Below are 16080 nucleotides of genomic sequence, written 5' to 3'. Positions count from 1 at the left end.
ATCATGATGTTTTCTTGCTCTGTAGAGAAGGGTTTTGAAAATGAGGAATAAAAGAAATACCCCATGCACAAGGACCTAAGGTATAGGGATGCTTGGTGGCAGGTGGCCCCACTGGCAAGCAAAGCAATTTTTGATCCATTTTGATCTCATGGATTATTCTTAGTAATTAATCTGAATCCATAGTAGATTAGGAGCTTTAGGCCCTAGAGAGAGAATCTCAATTCCTTTTAAAAATGTTTTATTGATTTTTCTACCATGGTTACTTCCCATTTTCTACCTACCTGTTAAATTCTGCCTTGTAACAAAGAAAAATGGTTAAGCAAATCAAAGTGATATAGCAACCTCATCTTACAATCTATGCCACATTCCACAACTATCACTTACTGCCTCTCTCCCAAGAGGAGGGTCACACATCCCTTTTAACTCTTCCTCATCACAGCCGCAACCTCTGCTAGTCATCTAAAGAAGAACCTTGAGGAAAGTCATGTTGAACGTATTCACCAACTTGTCTTTGCCCACACCACCTCCCATCTCAAAAGTCAACCTTGGGGGCCCTTGCATTACAGTGTACAATGTGTATTTGTGACCTGGCCTAGCTTCATTTTCCATATGAGTGCCTTTAAGCTCCTGCTGCCTAGAGTTAAAACCAAGTTTTAATTTTGTGTCAGGTTTTGAGGTTTTTATTACTGTGGATCTGTGGGAAATGATTTCTTTTGTTATTTTCTGAAGAATGATGTTTCATTAGGGACTATCAATATGGAAAAGAACAGTGGTTAATAGCTTATGTACTAGAGACATGAAACTACTTTCTGTGTGCGACCTGTTACAAGTTAGTTACCCATATTTGTTGATGTAGGGCAGCTATATTGCACAGTGGATATAGTGCCAGACCTGGAGTCAGGAAGACTCATCCTCCTGAGTTCAAATCCAACATCAGACCCTTTTTATACTTCTCTTGAGTCTTGTATGTTAAGATAAAATTTTTGATTCAGTTCTGGTCTTTTCATCAGGAAACCTTGAAAGTCCCCTATTTCATTGATAGTCCATCTTTTTCCCTGAAAGAGAACGCTCAGTTTTGCTGTGTAGTTGATTCTTGGTTGCAATACAAGATTCTTTTCCTTCTGTAATATTATATTCCAAGCCTTATGATCCTTTAATGTTGAAGCTGCCAGGTCCTCTGCAATCCTGACTGTGGCTCCATGATATTTAAATTGTTTCTTTCTGGCTGCTTGAAGTATTTTCTCCTTCACCTGATAATTCTGGAATTTGGCTACAATATTCCTTGGTTTTCCTTTTGGGGTCTCTTTCAGGAGGTGATTGGTGGATTCTTTCAATGACAATTTTATCCTCTGATTCTACAATTTTAGGGCAGTGCTCCTTGATAATTTCCTGGAATAGGGTGTCTAGACTCTTTTTCTGATCATGGCTTTCAGTTAGTCCAGTAATTCTCAAATTATCTCTCCTGGATCTATTTTCCAGGTCAGTTGTCTTTCCAATGAGGTATTTCACATTTTCTTATGCTCTTTCATTCTTTTGATTCTGTTTGACTGATTTCTGGTGTCTCATGGAGTCATTAGCTTCCATCTGTCCAATATGAAATTTTTTTTTAGTGAGGCAATTGGGGTTAAGTGACTTGCCCAGGGTCACACAGCTAGTAAGTGTTAAGTGTCTGAGGCCGGATTTGAACTCAGGTACTCCTGACTCCAGGGCTGGTGCTCTATCCACTGCGCCACCTAGCTGCCCTCCAATACGAATTTTTTTTTTTTTTTTTTTTTTAGTGAGGCAATTGGGGCTAAGTGACTTGCCCAGGGTCACACAGCTAGTAAGTGTTAAGTGTCTGAGGCCGGATTTGAACTCAGGTACTCCTGACTCCAGGGCCGGTGCTCTATCCATTGCACCACCTAGCTGCCCCTCCAATACGAATTTTTAAGGCATTGTTTTCTTCAGTAAGTTTTTGTACCTCCTTTTCCATTTGGACAAATGAGTTTTTTAAGGAATTGTTTTCCTCAGTCAATCTTTGTGCTTCCTTTTCCAAGCTGTTGATTCTTTGTGCTTCCTTTTCTAAGCTGTTGATTCTTTTTTCATAACTTTCTTGTGTAGCTTTCATTTCTCTCCCCATTTTTTGTTCTACCTCTCTCAGTTGATTTTTAAAATCTTTTTTGAGCTCTTCCAAGAAGGCTTTTTGGTCTTGAGATGAATTCATCTTCCCTCTTGAGGCTTCACATGTTGGCAAATTGAGAGTATTGCCCTCATCTGAGTTTTTGGTTTGCTCTTCCCTGTCGACACAGAAGCTCTCCATGTTAAGAGCCCTTTTCTATTTCTTACTCATATTGTGGCTTATTTTTTTTTAAAGTTGAGGCCTGCTCCTGGGGTACAAGGATCACTGTTTCAAGTTTCTTGTGCTGGGGATGCGTCACTGGCTTTATACTCTGATGCCTCTGTGGCTTGTGGATTCCTCACTGCCCTAGGCTTGCTCCCTGTGCTTGCTAGCTCCTGATGTGGGGATGGCCTGGCCCAGTTGTGCCTGTCCCATGGGTGGCCCTCCAGCTGGCAGCCTGCCCTCTCAGCTGGTGCTGGTGGATCACACAACTGACCCGCTGCACCACCAGCTTTGTGAGCCAGGATCCAGGGGCCTCAGTTGCTCCACTGTGACCAAGAGCCTCCTGTTGACTTGCTCAGAACCCCTCCGTGCTGTGCTGCACTGTGCTGAGCTGTACTGAGCTCCCCTTTTGCCTGAGTGAGACCGACCTTTCCTGAAGTCTTCTAAATTATCTCAAGTTGGAAGATTGTGTCTCTCTGTCTTTTTGTAGGTTCTGTTGTTTCATAATCCATTTAGAGGCTTGATTTAATGTTGTTTTTGAGGTAAATGCAGGAAAGCTCAGGCAACTTCCTGGATTCTCTCTTGGCTCTACCCCCCAGCCTCAGACCCTTAACAGCTGTGTGACCCTAGGCATGTCATCTAACTTTAGTTGCCTCAGTTTCCTCATCTGTAAAATGAGCTGGAGAAGGAAATGGCAAACGATCCCAGGTCCTCTCCCTGAGATGCATCACTTCAATAAATAAAATTCAACTCAGTTGAATTCAGGGGAACATGTTCAATACTGCCCTGAAGTTTTTGGAAATTTAAGTTAATTTTTTTCACTTGACAAAAATCTTTTTTCTCCCTCTCATCTCTCCAATTGAAAAAAAACAGCTAAGCCCTTCTAACATATATATGGTCCAGCAAAACAAAATCTTTCATTGGCCATGTGCAAAAACATATGCCATTCTTCACCTGTAGTGTATTGATTCTCTCTGTTTCATTGTTGCATCCTCCAGAGATATTGTTGGACATTGCCTTTACTAAAGTTCTCTAGTCTGAAAAGAGTCAATCGATAGGGAGCCCCCCTGAGTTTCAGTCTCAGCTGAGAACAAATCTGGATAGTGCTGAGCCCTGTATGGCTGGTTTTCATACCAATCTTTCCCACATGGAACCACCTTTGATGAAATGCTCACCACCCAAAGTTTCCATTCAGCAGGCTCCTTTGTCTGATTCTCCCCTCAGCATGTGCCCAAATGTTTGTGGAGTCTGGACAATGGCATTGTTGGCATACAAAGACAAGAATCAGCCTGCCTGTGTATTTGACCTTTCCCCCTCTTTAGTCCCTACCCCCCCCCCACCCAAAGGCTCATCAGGGTAGCCCTTATCTAGTCTTCTCCTCAGCCGAATGACCGTGATCAATCTGTGCTTTGGGAGAAGTCCTTTCTCTATTGTCCTTTGTGAGAATGAAGTAGGAAGCCTAGAAATTTCCTCACTGTAAAGAACTGGATTACCTTGCTACACTTTAACCCATATAAACAGGCCTGTCAAATCCCAGAGGGGCCAGCAATGCATCAGTTGGATAATCCCAGAATCGCAAATAGTCATGCTTTGGCCTGTTTTCTGTGATGATCCAAGAGCCTATCTTGGAACGTGGCTAGTCCATCTACATGGGGAAGTTCCCAGTGGCCAGTGTGTCAGGCCTTCTTCCCATTCAGCCTTCCAGCTCATTCAGGATCTCTGGGGGCAGCATGGTGGGCCACCTGACAGACAGAGACCCCTTCCCCTTCCCCCCAACACCAGCAAGGCTGCTTTTGACTAGAAGGGCTCTGGGGGCTCATATCTTCTCCTTTGCTTTTCAGTGAAGCCGTCTCCCCCCGAACAGCTAAATCTGACCCAGAGGAAACCTGAAGAATTTCAGTTGCAGTGGAAACCTCCTGAGGGCCCCATCCCTTCTCACTGCCTGACATATGAAGTTCAGTTCCAAGAAGATGATGCTTCCTGGGAGGTATAAACACATTTTTTGGTTTGTTTGTGTTGGACCCAGACGTGTGTTTTCATTGGTGTAAGGGACCATCCTTGAAGACCCCCCCATCTGCTAATGCTGACTGGAAACTACAGCTTGTAGGCAGGGAGAGTTGCTGGGCCATGGGGACATCAGTTGAGATGCTCAGGGTTCCCCAGCCCACCTGGGGCAGAGGTGGGCCTACAAACTAGGTCTTGGCTCTGAGGTGGGATCTCCATCCACCATGGCCTTGCTACTTCTCATAATATATATTTTACTTTAGTATAAACTGTTCTTATTTAGCAGAAATAAGAGCCAGGAGGGCAGCTGGGTGATGCTGCAGTGGATAAAGCACTGGCCCTGGATTCAGGAGGACCTGAGTTCAAATGTGACCTCAGACACTTGATGCTTACTTTCTGTGTGACCCTGGGCAAGTCACTTAACCCTCATTGTCCCGCCCCCCCCCCAAATAAGAACCCATTGCTTCCTTCCATTTATTATCTGTCTATAGCTTGTTTGTACATAGGTGTATATGTGCTGTCTTTCCCATTAGCTTGTGAATTCCTCAAGTGCAGGGACTGTCTTTTACCTTTCTTTGTATCTCAGTACATAGAGTGACTGGCACATAGTAGGTGCTTAATCGATGTTCTCTAATACTGGCCAAACAGGGACCTTTCCAAGGGCTGGAGGGGGAGGGGAAGAGGGAGAAGGTCTAGGAAAGGGGATGGAGTCTCGAGAGTAGAGACCAGCCACAGGGACATAAACTTTTTCTTCTAGCACTAACACACGGAAGCTATACCAGCTGGTGTTTTGGTTGGTACAGTGGAAGAAATATTGTCTCTGGAGTCCAAGGACTGGGGATCAAATCCTGCTTTGACATTTACTGTGTGTATGATCTTGGGCAAGTCACTTAACCACTCTGTGCCTTAGTTTCCTCATCTGGAAAATGAAGGGGTTGGACTAGACGGCCTCTGGGATACCCTTCAGCTCTAGATCTATGATCCTGCGCACACACATAGAAATAATGGACATAAATTTCTTTTCCCCCCTAAACAGATACTGATGTTGTTGCTGAAGTATTTCACTTGTATCTGATTCTTCATGACCCCCTTTGGGGTTTTCTTGGCAAAGATACTAGAGTGGTTTGCCATTTCCTTCTCTAGCTCATTTGACAGAGGAGGAAGCTGAGGCAAGCAAGGTGAAGTGACTCGCCCAGGGTCACACAGCTAGTGAGTGTCTACTACCAGTTTGAATTCCTATTTCAAACCACACATATTAATTTATGGTCAGAACAAGGAATAGTTAGAAGCCATGGCTCTAATCTAATCTCATCATTGTGCAGATGGGGAAACTGAGACTCAGAGAAGGGAAGGCATGTGTCTCATATCCTATCCCGAGTTAATTTCAGAGCTGCGTCTGTGTACTGTCACTTTTCATTTATCCCACCCTCATCCCTCCTTCTACTGCATCATGGGAGCAGCCAAACTGGGTTAGAACAAAGTGTTCTTGGGGGTGATATTTATCTCTGTCTCTTAGAAATGCAAATGGAGGCCCCAAGCCCCAGACAGTGTCCCCTTGCACAGGAATCCACAGACTGAGACTTCACTCTAAGTACAGAAGGAAATCGTGGCTTCCTTTCTCACCTGGGATGATCCCTGAGCATTATAAACAAGTCAAAAGGCAGATCTCTTTGGTGCTCATTGAATTCCCAGATACTTGGCCCTAGAGCTGCCATTTGGATCTCTGAGATTTAGCTCATTTCCATGAATACTCTTCCCCGTTTCCAAACTCCAGGTTCCATCAGTGACTGTATTAAATACACAATGACTCTGTCTTCCTTTTCCCTCAATAAACTTTCTTAAAGGATTACACGCCAATACTCATCCTGGGGCAGCTGTGATCTTAATTTACAAACGTATTAGAAATATTTTTTTGGTGGTTCCCCATTAGGCTTGCCAGAGTTAGCCAGTGACACATCCGTGGAACTTCAGTCCTGCAATGAGGTTGTCAGAGCCAAGTCACAATGTGAGGCCAAGTGTCTTGGGCTACAAGATCAAAACACCTCAGCCTGTGTTCTTTTTGCCTTTCAGTCCACATCCACAGAAAAGGAAATGATCACCCTGCAAAAGTCAAATGGGAGTAGAAGATTCTGCATCTGGGTCAGAGACAAAGTGAATATTTACTGTGCCAGTGAAGGGTTCTGGAGTGAATGGAGTTCCCAGCAGTGCTTAGAAGGTAGGAGATCAGGGAGAATAATGGGAGAACCACTGGGGAGATGCAGCAGTCCCATTATTTTGGGCCAGATGATAGAATTCAAAGGAGTTGGGGCTAACTGTCCTACCCAAGGAAGCAAATTCATTCACCAACCAAGCAAATGTTTACTGGGGACCTATCGTGTGCCTAGCACTGTGTCTAGGCCCTGGTCATACTACTATTGGTAACTAGAAGCCTTAATTTGAACCCAGTCCTCTTAGTTCATTTTAGTCATGACTCTATTTCCAGGCTGAGATAATGTATATTAATTTCATGAGTTGATCGTATGCATATTGATATTTTACATGTGTCCTATTGGGTAGCTCCTTTGGAGTAGACTAGAACTGACTGTAGGCTGGAAAGCTGTTCTAGCAGAGCACTGGACAGCCATTCACCTGTAAGTCTCAAAGATCATCTGCCAATTCCTTGAGGGGCTGTGATTAGGCCTATAGCATTTACCCATTTGCCCTTACTTTGCCAAAATTGGAGATTTCTGAAGAAAGCAAGCCAAATGTTTGAATTGCCCAAGTTGCATATGTGTGTGTGTGTGTCTATTACCAGACTTCTCAATGAAGAGAGCCGTGTTTATCATTTTGAGTTGAGGAAGGAGGATGTGTGAAGACAGGAAAGGTCTTGAGAAGACTGAATTTGGACACGTCTGTACATCTAAGTGTCAGTTAGATTCTTTCCTTTAAGACTGAAGGCAGCGAGAGCCAGGTTTGTGGGATTAACACAGTTTCTATGGTTGGTCCTGGTTTTCCCAATGGCATCGCCTGGGCCAGACTTCATTCTTGAACCATCAGACTTCATTCTGCTCACTTCTGCCCTGGTTATATGTGACTTGTTGGGCTGGGAGTCAGGGCGAAGAAGCCCAAAGGACTTTTTAAAATGACTGTCCTCTGGGGTCAAGTGAAAACTGGACAGCAGAGAAGACAGGTGCTTCATCAACTTTGCTGTGATGGAGCCAGCTATCAAAGCTTGTGACTGGATTGAAGATAGATCCATTGAAGTGCTGTGCCCAGAGCTCCCAACCTATCACTGACAAGTTTTGTTTCTAGAGATGAAATCTTTAATCTTCTATCCTGTGCAGATAAACGTTGGAACTTTCAGAACAAAAGAGAGGAATATTTCTCTTCTTCCTCTGGAAATTACAAACGATGTCTTTTTGGGGGCAGAGGAGGAGGAAGCAGAGGGGCTACTCTATGAGTCTATTTCATTCAGGATCTAGAAAGAACCCAAAGAAATCAGGCTGTAGGTAGACATTGGCTCCAAAGGACTCATAAGTATCCATAGACTGAAAGGAATTGTGTGGCTAATTAGAAACAGTAAAAAAATAGAAAGCAGGGGGCAGCTAGGTGGCACAGTGGATAAAGCACAGGCCCTGGATTCAGGAGGACCTGAGTTCAAATCCGGCCTCAGACACTTGACACTTGCTAACTGTGTGACCCTGGGCAAGTCACTTAACCCTCATTGCCCAGTCCCCCACAAAACAACAACAGAAATTATTCTTTCTAAAATTTTCATTAATCTCAGGCATTTTTATATCATCTTTATTTTTGCATGTCTTCCTCCTTTACCTCATAAATCTTTCCTTATAACAAAGAATAGCAAAAGAAGAAGAATGCAGAACACCAAGCCAGTCTGATAGTGTATGCAGTGTTTCACATCCCTAGTTCCCTATATCTATAAAGAAGGGGGAAGGTGCATTTTTTCTTTTTAATAATGACACAGTGTTCAGTTTGGGTTTATTTTCTCTGCATTTCCATGGCTGTAGTCATTGTGGGTCTTGTTTTCCGGACTGCTCACTTTCTTCTGCATTAGTTCACGCAAGTCTTCCCATGCATCTCTAGTCATCATATTATCCTTTCTTATAGGGTAGCCATACTCTATCATATGCACATACCACAATTTATTTGACCATCTACTTTGCTTCCATTTCTTCAGCACAATTATTTTTTTGAATAAAAATATTTTATTGTTTTCCAGTTACATGTAGAGATAGTTTTCAACATTTGTTTTTATAAGATTTCCAATTAAAAATTTTTCTCCCTACCTCCCCTCCCTCCCCCCTTCCCTAGACCGCAGGTAATCTGATATAGGTTTTATATATTTATATATATATATATATATATATATATATATATATATATATGATAACATCAAACATATTTCTGCATTAGTCATGTTATAAGAGAAGAATCAGAGCAAAAAGGAGAACCCTCAAAAAAGAAAAACAACAGCACCAAAACAAAAGAAATAGTATGGTTCAATCAGCATCCATATTCCACAGTTCTTTTTTTTCCTGGATTTGGAGAGCTTTTTCCATTATGAGTCCTTTGGAACTTTCTTGTACCGTTGGATTGGTGAAAAGAATCTAGTCTATCACGGTTGATCACACATCATGTTGATACTGTGTATAATGTTCTTCTGGTTCTGCTCATCTCACTTATCATCAGTTCATGCAAGTCCCTCCAGGAGGAGTTCAAAGAAACCTGGAGGGACTTGCATGAACTGATGATGAGTGAGATGAGCAGAATCTTCAGCACAATTATTAAAGTAACTTTCATTAGAATTAGAAAAAGAGAGCAAGTTTTTTTTTGTCTTTTAAACATTAAATAGTATTCCTGGTTAAGGGCTGGTCTCACACTGGGAACATTCCCTAAAGAATCCACAATTGCCACTCTCATGCCTTTGAGGCAGCTATTAGAATGCAATCCTTGTTGCCTCTTAAATGACTATAGGCAACCCGAAGCAGGAAGAGGTGAGGTGACTTACCCAAGGTAACACCAGCTAGGCCATGGCAGGGGTGGGATTTGAACTAAGATCCTCCTAATGCCAAGGCCAGCAGTATAGCCACTGTATGTATAATCCTACCTCTCCAGATCATGATTTATTTATTCCCTAGCAGAGAGCAGGACTATAGACAGGTCAGCTTTTAGGAAAGAAGAACAAGAAAGGGGAAAGTTGGAATAAGAGTGCTACTTAAGCTCATGGGGCCTAGAGGTTCTCTTTCAAGGGGTGGGCATAGATTTGGGAATGTAGTGTGATAATGATGAATGTGGCCAAGGCCATTCTTATTACGATCCATACCATTAAAAACTCTGATTTCCCTGTAATTGATAAACTATGGAAATCTTGAATCTTAGATCACCTGCCCTGTAGTTCACAAAAGAATTCTGATCTAATTCAAGCATCTGACTTGCTTTCTCTTATTTATAGAGTTTAAGAGAAACACTGAACCTATTTGTCCAATAGTGGGGCTTGTATTTCATTACTTTGAGACAATTACATAAAGGCACAAGTTCAATTAACAAAAATTGAGACCAAGCCAGAGAATCAATAACTAGAAGAAGCAAAGGATGTTGGGAGAATTGTATTTGGGGTGATTTTTTTTTCAGATGAAGTGAACAGATGATGCGTTTCAGTTCAAAAAACTGCATGGTCCATGTAGTAAGGCCCTGGCCCAAAGGAATGATGGAACACCATGTAGGTGTCTGTCCTTACCTAGCTCACTCTCAATTTCCTGCTCCAATGATGTCAGCTTTATCCTCTCAAATATGGCAGGAGATTGGCAGGCCTTCCAAAGCCAAGATCCCATCTTAGCCTGCCCCACCTTAATGTTCCAGAGGTTCTCAAAACAAAGTCCAACCTCTAATCCTTGTTTGTGATTTTCATTCCTAGAGCAACAAGAAGATGACAGGTGGCTTCTCTTTATTGTCATCCCAGTCAGTTTAGTCATGCTAAATGCCATCCTGGTAGCTGCATTGTTTGTACAAAAACAAAGAATCTATTTGAAGCAGGTAAGTTCTGATGGTACTCAGCAATTGGAACCTGAACAAACAAAACCGAATAATAGCAACATTCGCATCCACACACAAGGGGAAGAGAGTGATCCTACATTAGGAAGTGTCTCTGCTGCTTGCAATAAAGTCATTTTCAAAGCTCCCTCCCAAAACAAGAATAAGAAGTCTCCTGGGTCATGTTTATCGGAGCGATCTCATCATTTTGCCTATGACTCATGAGAAACTATTTCTTCTTAGCTTCCAGGAAGAGTATGAGCTTTAAGGTAACGAGAGGGTAACAGTAGGGCGAGACTGGAAAAGATGGAAAACCATGAGGCTGTGATGAATACATGAATCAGTGCCTACTATATGCCAGATCTTTTGAGGCATGTGAAGACCAAAAAGAGCTCACAGTCTCCTTGGAGAGACAAGGCTTAGGCAGATTAAAGAGCTCACAGGATAGAATGAAAGGGACACTAGGACCCCCTAGTCCAACCTGTGCCCACATTGGGAAGAGCGGTCCCCCACGTTTGTTTGTAGACCTCCAGGGAGGGAGATGCTTCATCCTCTTGGGACAGCCCATGCCACTTTGGGCTAGCTCTCTTTCCAAGTGTGTCCTTGCATTTAGCTGAAAGCTGCTTCTTGAACTTTCCCCTTCGTTCCTAGACTTGCTCTCTGGGGTGGAGGAGAACAAATTTCATCTCCTTTTTATATGACCTGAGGGTAGCCACCCTGCACACATCTCCTCCCTGCCCCATCCGATCAGTCTTCTCTTCTATTGGCTAAATGACTCCTGGGCCTTCATCAGATCCTGGTGACCTTCCTCCGGGCACTCTCTATCAAATTCCATCCTCAGGCATTAAGGAACACTTCCTTACAGAGCCCTTGGCTTCCCTCAGAGCACAGGTCAGGTGCCACCTCCTGACTGCCACCTTTCCTGCTCTTCCTCCCCCTGCCCCCATTGTGGGTGCCCTCTCTCCTCATGTGAATTCTCGGAGGGCAGAGGCTCTTTTGTTTTCAACTTTCCCTCCTCTCTCCCAGCACCTAGCAAAGACTTAGTGCTTGGTCAAACATTTGTTAAATTGACTAGAGATGTGGCCAACCAGAGTGGGCAGAGTACCTCCTACTGCCTGATCTAATATAAGGGCAACCCTAAGAAGAACTCAGAGGAAGCAGAGATCGCTGTGGGCTAGTGTGGTAGGGGAGGCTTAAGAGGAGATTTGAGGGGCAGCTAGGTGGCGCAGTGGATAGAGCACTGGCCCTGGAGTCAGGAGGACCTGAGTTCAAATCCGGCCTCAGACACTTAACAGTTAACTAGCTGTGTGACCCTAGGCAAGTCACTTAACCCCAATTGTCTCACCAAAAAAAAAAAAAAAGAGGAGATTTGGACACAATCAAACTCGGGCCATTACTGAAGCAAGAAAGAGCCTAAGTAGAGCTGAGGTTTGCTGCCACTCTGCAAGCTTGGAACCTTGGCCTAGAGAATACAGGAAGGGAAGTCTTCAGGGAAATACTCACTTTAACACTTTCCAGAATCCATGCATTCCTCACCTAGGCAGCTAGGTGGCACAGTGGGTAGAGTGCTGAGCCAGAGTCAGGAGGACCTGAGTTCAAATTTGACCTCAGCCACTTCCTTAGTTTGGTGACCCTGAGCAAGTCATTTCACCTCTGTCTGCCTTAGTTTCCTCATTTGTAAAATAGGTTGTAAGGATCAAATGAGATAATTGTAAAGGCACAGTGCCAGGCACATTTGGTGTTGTTCAGCTGAGACTCCACTTGGGATCTTCTTGGTTGGAGATACTGGATGGGGTGTGCCATTTTCTTCTCCAGTTCAATTTACAGATGAGGCAACTGAAGCAAATAGGGTGAAGTGACTTGGCCAGGGTCACACAGCTAGGAAGTGTCTGAGGTCAGATTTGAACTCAGGAAGGGGAGTCTTCCTTGCTCCAGGACCAGCCCTCTATCCACTGCAGCGCCACCTAGCTGCCCCATGTGCCTGGTACAGAGTAGGTGCTTAATCAGTGCTTGTTTCCTTCCTTCCTTCTTTTCTTAGGTATTTCTTTCATTGGGACAGGTCATAAACCTACCTACAATCTGCCTTCCTGTGCCATTTGTGTTCCAGTCCTTCCCTAAATCCCCTATTAATGATCGAACCAATGTGATGGATGCTCTCCACTAAATCTTTTTACTTTCCATGGGTTGTTTGTTCTTATTGCATGACTATCCTACATCCTTTTCTGATTATACATTTCCTCCCTCTACTACCCCTCTTTGTGAAATATATGTAGCTATAGATATAGTATAGTCTCTACAGAAACACACACACACATATATCCCTTCACTTTTTGTGCTGATCGTCAACAGTATGCAGAATGATGTTATTATTATTCTGTGTCACCATTGATAATGGAAGCTCTTTGTAATTTTAGGTTCTTGGCAAAAAGGAAGTGCATTTCTACCAAGAGGCAATCTGCTGATAAGCCATCTTTCTTCCATTCACACATCCAGCTGGCTGCCCCTTTCATAGCAGGAAGAGAGATTGACTAAACCTTATTCATTGACACTCTGAGGACTCTTCTGGCACCCCGTTTCCCCCAGGATCACCTCTGAAAGCAGCAATGGCATATTTCATACTACTTTAGAACACACACACATATGTACATACATGTACATATATGTATACATATACATACACACGTACACATATGTATACATACACCTCTATATATATTTGGAGGGAGTTGCTTATAGGAGAGAATAATCACCTTGTGTTGTAAGCTTTCTAGTTCCCACTAATAGGTCTGCTTCTCACGAATCTTTAATGTTGCACAATAGAAAGCCCAGGGACAAGTCTGTTTTTTTAAAAAATGATCTGTTCTCAAAAATATGTGATTTCATAACTTGTACCAAGCTGAGCCACACAGACTTTGCCAAATCCTGATGAGTTTCCAGTTCGTTAAAACTTGCCCTTTAGGTAAGTGTCTGGACTATGAATCACATTGTTTAGAAGAAAAATAGCTGCAGGCATGATGGAGTGACAAGGAAATTATTTAAGACACATGTACCCATTCTTCAGATGGTGGTGCCTCAGGTTGGAGTGTTTGAGTGTGGGCGTGTTAGGGGGGACAGGGAGGAAATGGAACAAATGAGGTGACACAGAAGTCAACTTTAAGGACTTAGAAGAATCCAGCTACTCTGCAGAGAGAGCAGAGGACTTTCTTGTGCTTCCTGGTAGTTCTGATTGGGTGATAGAGAGACCTGAAGTCCAAAGGAATTCGATGGGAAATTAGCAAGGAGGTATTTTTAAAAAAGGGCTTCCAACCGACAGAGCAATCCCAGCCACTCACATGTAGGCACTTCCTTGCAAACGTCATGAATTATGGATGGTGACTGTCAACACAGGGGATCAGGGTGGGGGTGGGAGGTGCTTTGAGAGTTGGGTAGGGTTTGGGACAGAAAGGCTGACAAGTAGAAAGAATCCGCAAGATGCAGCTGTCAACAAAGTCCCACCCTATAGCACTGTGCCTTCTCCTGAAGGAGAGTCCATCCAGCAGTATGATCTTGTGTCCCTAGGCTCCTTGGCCATCTCCTCTTTGGAGCCTCAGTACAGTGAAGAGATGGTCCCTGATGAAATAGCTGGTCACAGGACCTAGATGCCTGACAAAACTCAGGGTGAGAATAATGAGAATGGCCATTTTTCTAGCACTTTAAAGTTTCTATAAAGCATTACATACATGATCTCATTTGATCCTCAAATACCTCTGTGAGGGTCATCCCGTAGGTTTGGTTGGGTTTGGTTCAGACCTGTGATTCCACCACTTTCAGGTCCGTAGGTAGGGTCTTGGAGGGTTGCCCAGAGAGTTTTAGTGAATTGCTTGGGGTCATACAGGTCATGCCTCACATGGTACTTTGGCCCAGGAATCCAATGTAGGCAGGCAGTCACATAGCATTTATTAAGTGCCTACTATGTGACTGGCCCTTTGCTAATGAAAAGGGACACAAAGAGAGGCCAAAGGCAGTCCCTGCTGTCAAGGAGCTGTGTCTGATGGGAAGACAACAGAATATGGAGCAGAGAGAAGGCACCGACATTAAGGGGGACCAGAAAAGTCTTCTGGCAGAAGAGACGTAAAGGAAGGCAGTGGGGGAAGCCAGGAGCTCTGCTGCAGGGCCTGCCTTCTCTCCACTCTCCCCACAGGGCTGAGGAGTCTCTAGAGGAGAAGACCTAGAGGGGAATGTGTTTGAAAGGCCAGTCTGTCCAATAGGGATTAGCTGATTCAGTTGGCTGTGCCTCACAGCAGAGTTTGGAGTTGTGGGGAGGCCTAAAGTGAGAGTGATCCAGGAGGCAGTGGGCTGGATGACCCTTTTTGGGCATTTCGTTGAGACATTGAGTAAGTCCCTTCACCTTTCTGAGGGCCCGATTTCCTCATGGGTAAAGTGAGGGGGTTGGACCAGATGCTCTCTCTATCAACACAAATTGAAGAGAAAGAAGAGAGAGAATTTTGGGGTGTGAGGATGAGCGTGAGCACCCTCCAAAATTCCAACAGATCGGTGAACTCAGCAATGTGGAGACTGCCTTCAGTGGTGCAGATTTCTTTGCCTCCGTTCAACCTTCCTGTGGAATCCCACAGCAGAATGCTTGGTCATCTCCCATCACCACGAGGTTATCTATCAGTGGGCACTAGGGCTACCCCTCACTTGAGTCTGATAAAGTTCATGACCAGCCTCTGAACACAAGTTCAAAAAAGAGCTATTTACATATTTGGAGCAAAAGAAGGTATTAAAAATGCCAGGCAGTGATTGTCTTCTGCTAGGTGGCACTGCAGTGGATAGAGTGCCAGGCCTGGAGTCAGGAAGACCAAAGTTCAAATTCAGCCTCAGACACTTCCTAGCTATGTGACTCTGGGCAAGTCACTTAACTGTTTGTTTCCCAGTCTGTGATTGAGAATAATAATATCACCTACCTCACAGGGTTGTTGTGAGGATCAAATGAGATTTATATATGTATGTATATGTGGTATATGTCTATATATGTAGTATATGTATATGTACATGCATGTGTGTGTGTGTGGAGAGAGAGAGAGAGCGCGAGTGAGCGCGATCATACTTTGAAAACCTCAGAGCTTTCTACAGACGATAGTGATTATTATTGAACAACTGGTGAATTCTGGTTAAGTCAAAATGGTTAATTCAGTAGGGGGAAGTCAGTATAATTAGTTGTTTCAGGAACCCCATGTGCACCAAGAATATGAAGGTCACCACTTCTCCCTCTCAAACTACAGATGTGTCAGAGGAGGGCATTGATTTCCAGGCAAAGCAAGCATGTTTTCATTTCTGGGTCCATTCTCTCCCAAAGAGACTCCGACTATGTCTAGCCTATGTGGAGTAGCGAGAGGAGAGACTCTGAGGCAGGAAGACTTGATTTACCTTCTGGTACCTACCTCACCTAGTGACCATGAGCGTGGAATGAGCTACAAGTACTTTGGAAACCTTTAAGCATTCTATCGACATTAGTGATTATTATTACAACAGCAAGCCAATGAAACCATAGACTCCAGTTAAATGCAGTCAGGTACTTGTGTCTGTCCACTGGGGGCTCCACTGGCAAGAACCAAGCCCAACTTAAGGTGCTCCGATTACGAGACAGATTCACATCCTTAAACAGTGATGAGAAAGACTGGAACAGCTGAGCCAGTTCCAGGGTATGTAGTCTAAGCTACTTGTTGTCTAGCCTTGCAGTCTGT

General features: G+C 43.8%; 1 protein-coding gene across 3 annotated transcripts in view; it reads left to right on the top strand.

Annotated features, from left to right (window-relative positions):
* Positions 1-15264, top strand: part of IL13RA2 (interleukin 13 receptor subunit alpha 2) — a 45126-nt gene extending 29862 nt beyond the window's left edge. For all 3 annotated transcript variants that reach the window (XM_043973663.1, XM_043973662.1, XM_043973664.1), the window contains exons 7-10: positions 4162-4307; positions 6395-6539; positions 10239-10357; positions 12769-15264. In XM_043973663.1, the coding sequence (XP_043829598.1) occupies positions 4162-4307; positions 6395-6539; positions 10239-10357; positions 12769-12816 (458 nt within the window). In that variant the 3' untranslated portion in view covers positions 12817-15264. The remainder of the gene's footprint in view (positions 1-4161; positions 4308-6394; positions 6540-10238; positions 10358-12768) is intronic.
* Positions 15265-16080: the final 816 nt, after the last annotated feature.

This window comes from Dromiciops gliroides, chromosome X, assembly GCF_019393635.1.
Source record: "Dromiciops gliroides isolate mDroGli1 chromosome X, mDroGli1.pri, whole genome shotgun sequence".
Taxonomy (NCBI): domain Eukaryota; kingdom Metazoa; phylum Chordata; class Mammalia; order Microbiotheria; family Microbiotheriidae; genus Dromiciops; species Dromiciops gliroides.
This window is presented reverse-complemented; position numbering and strand designations above follow the sequence as displayed.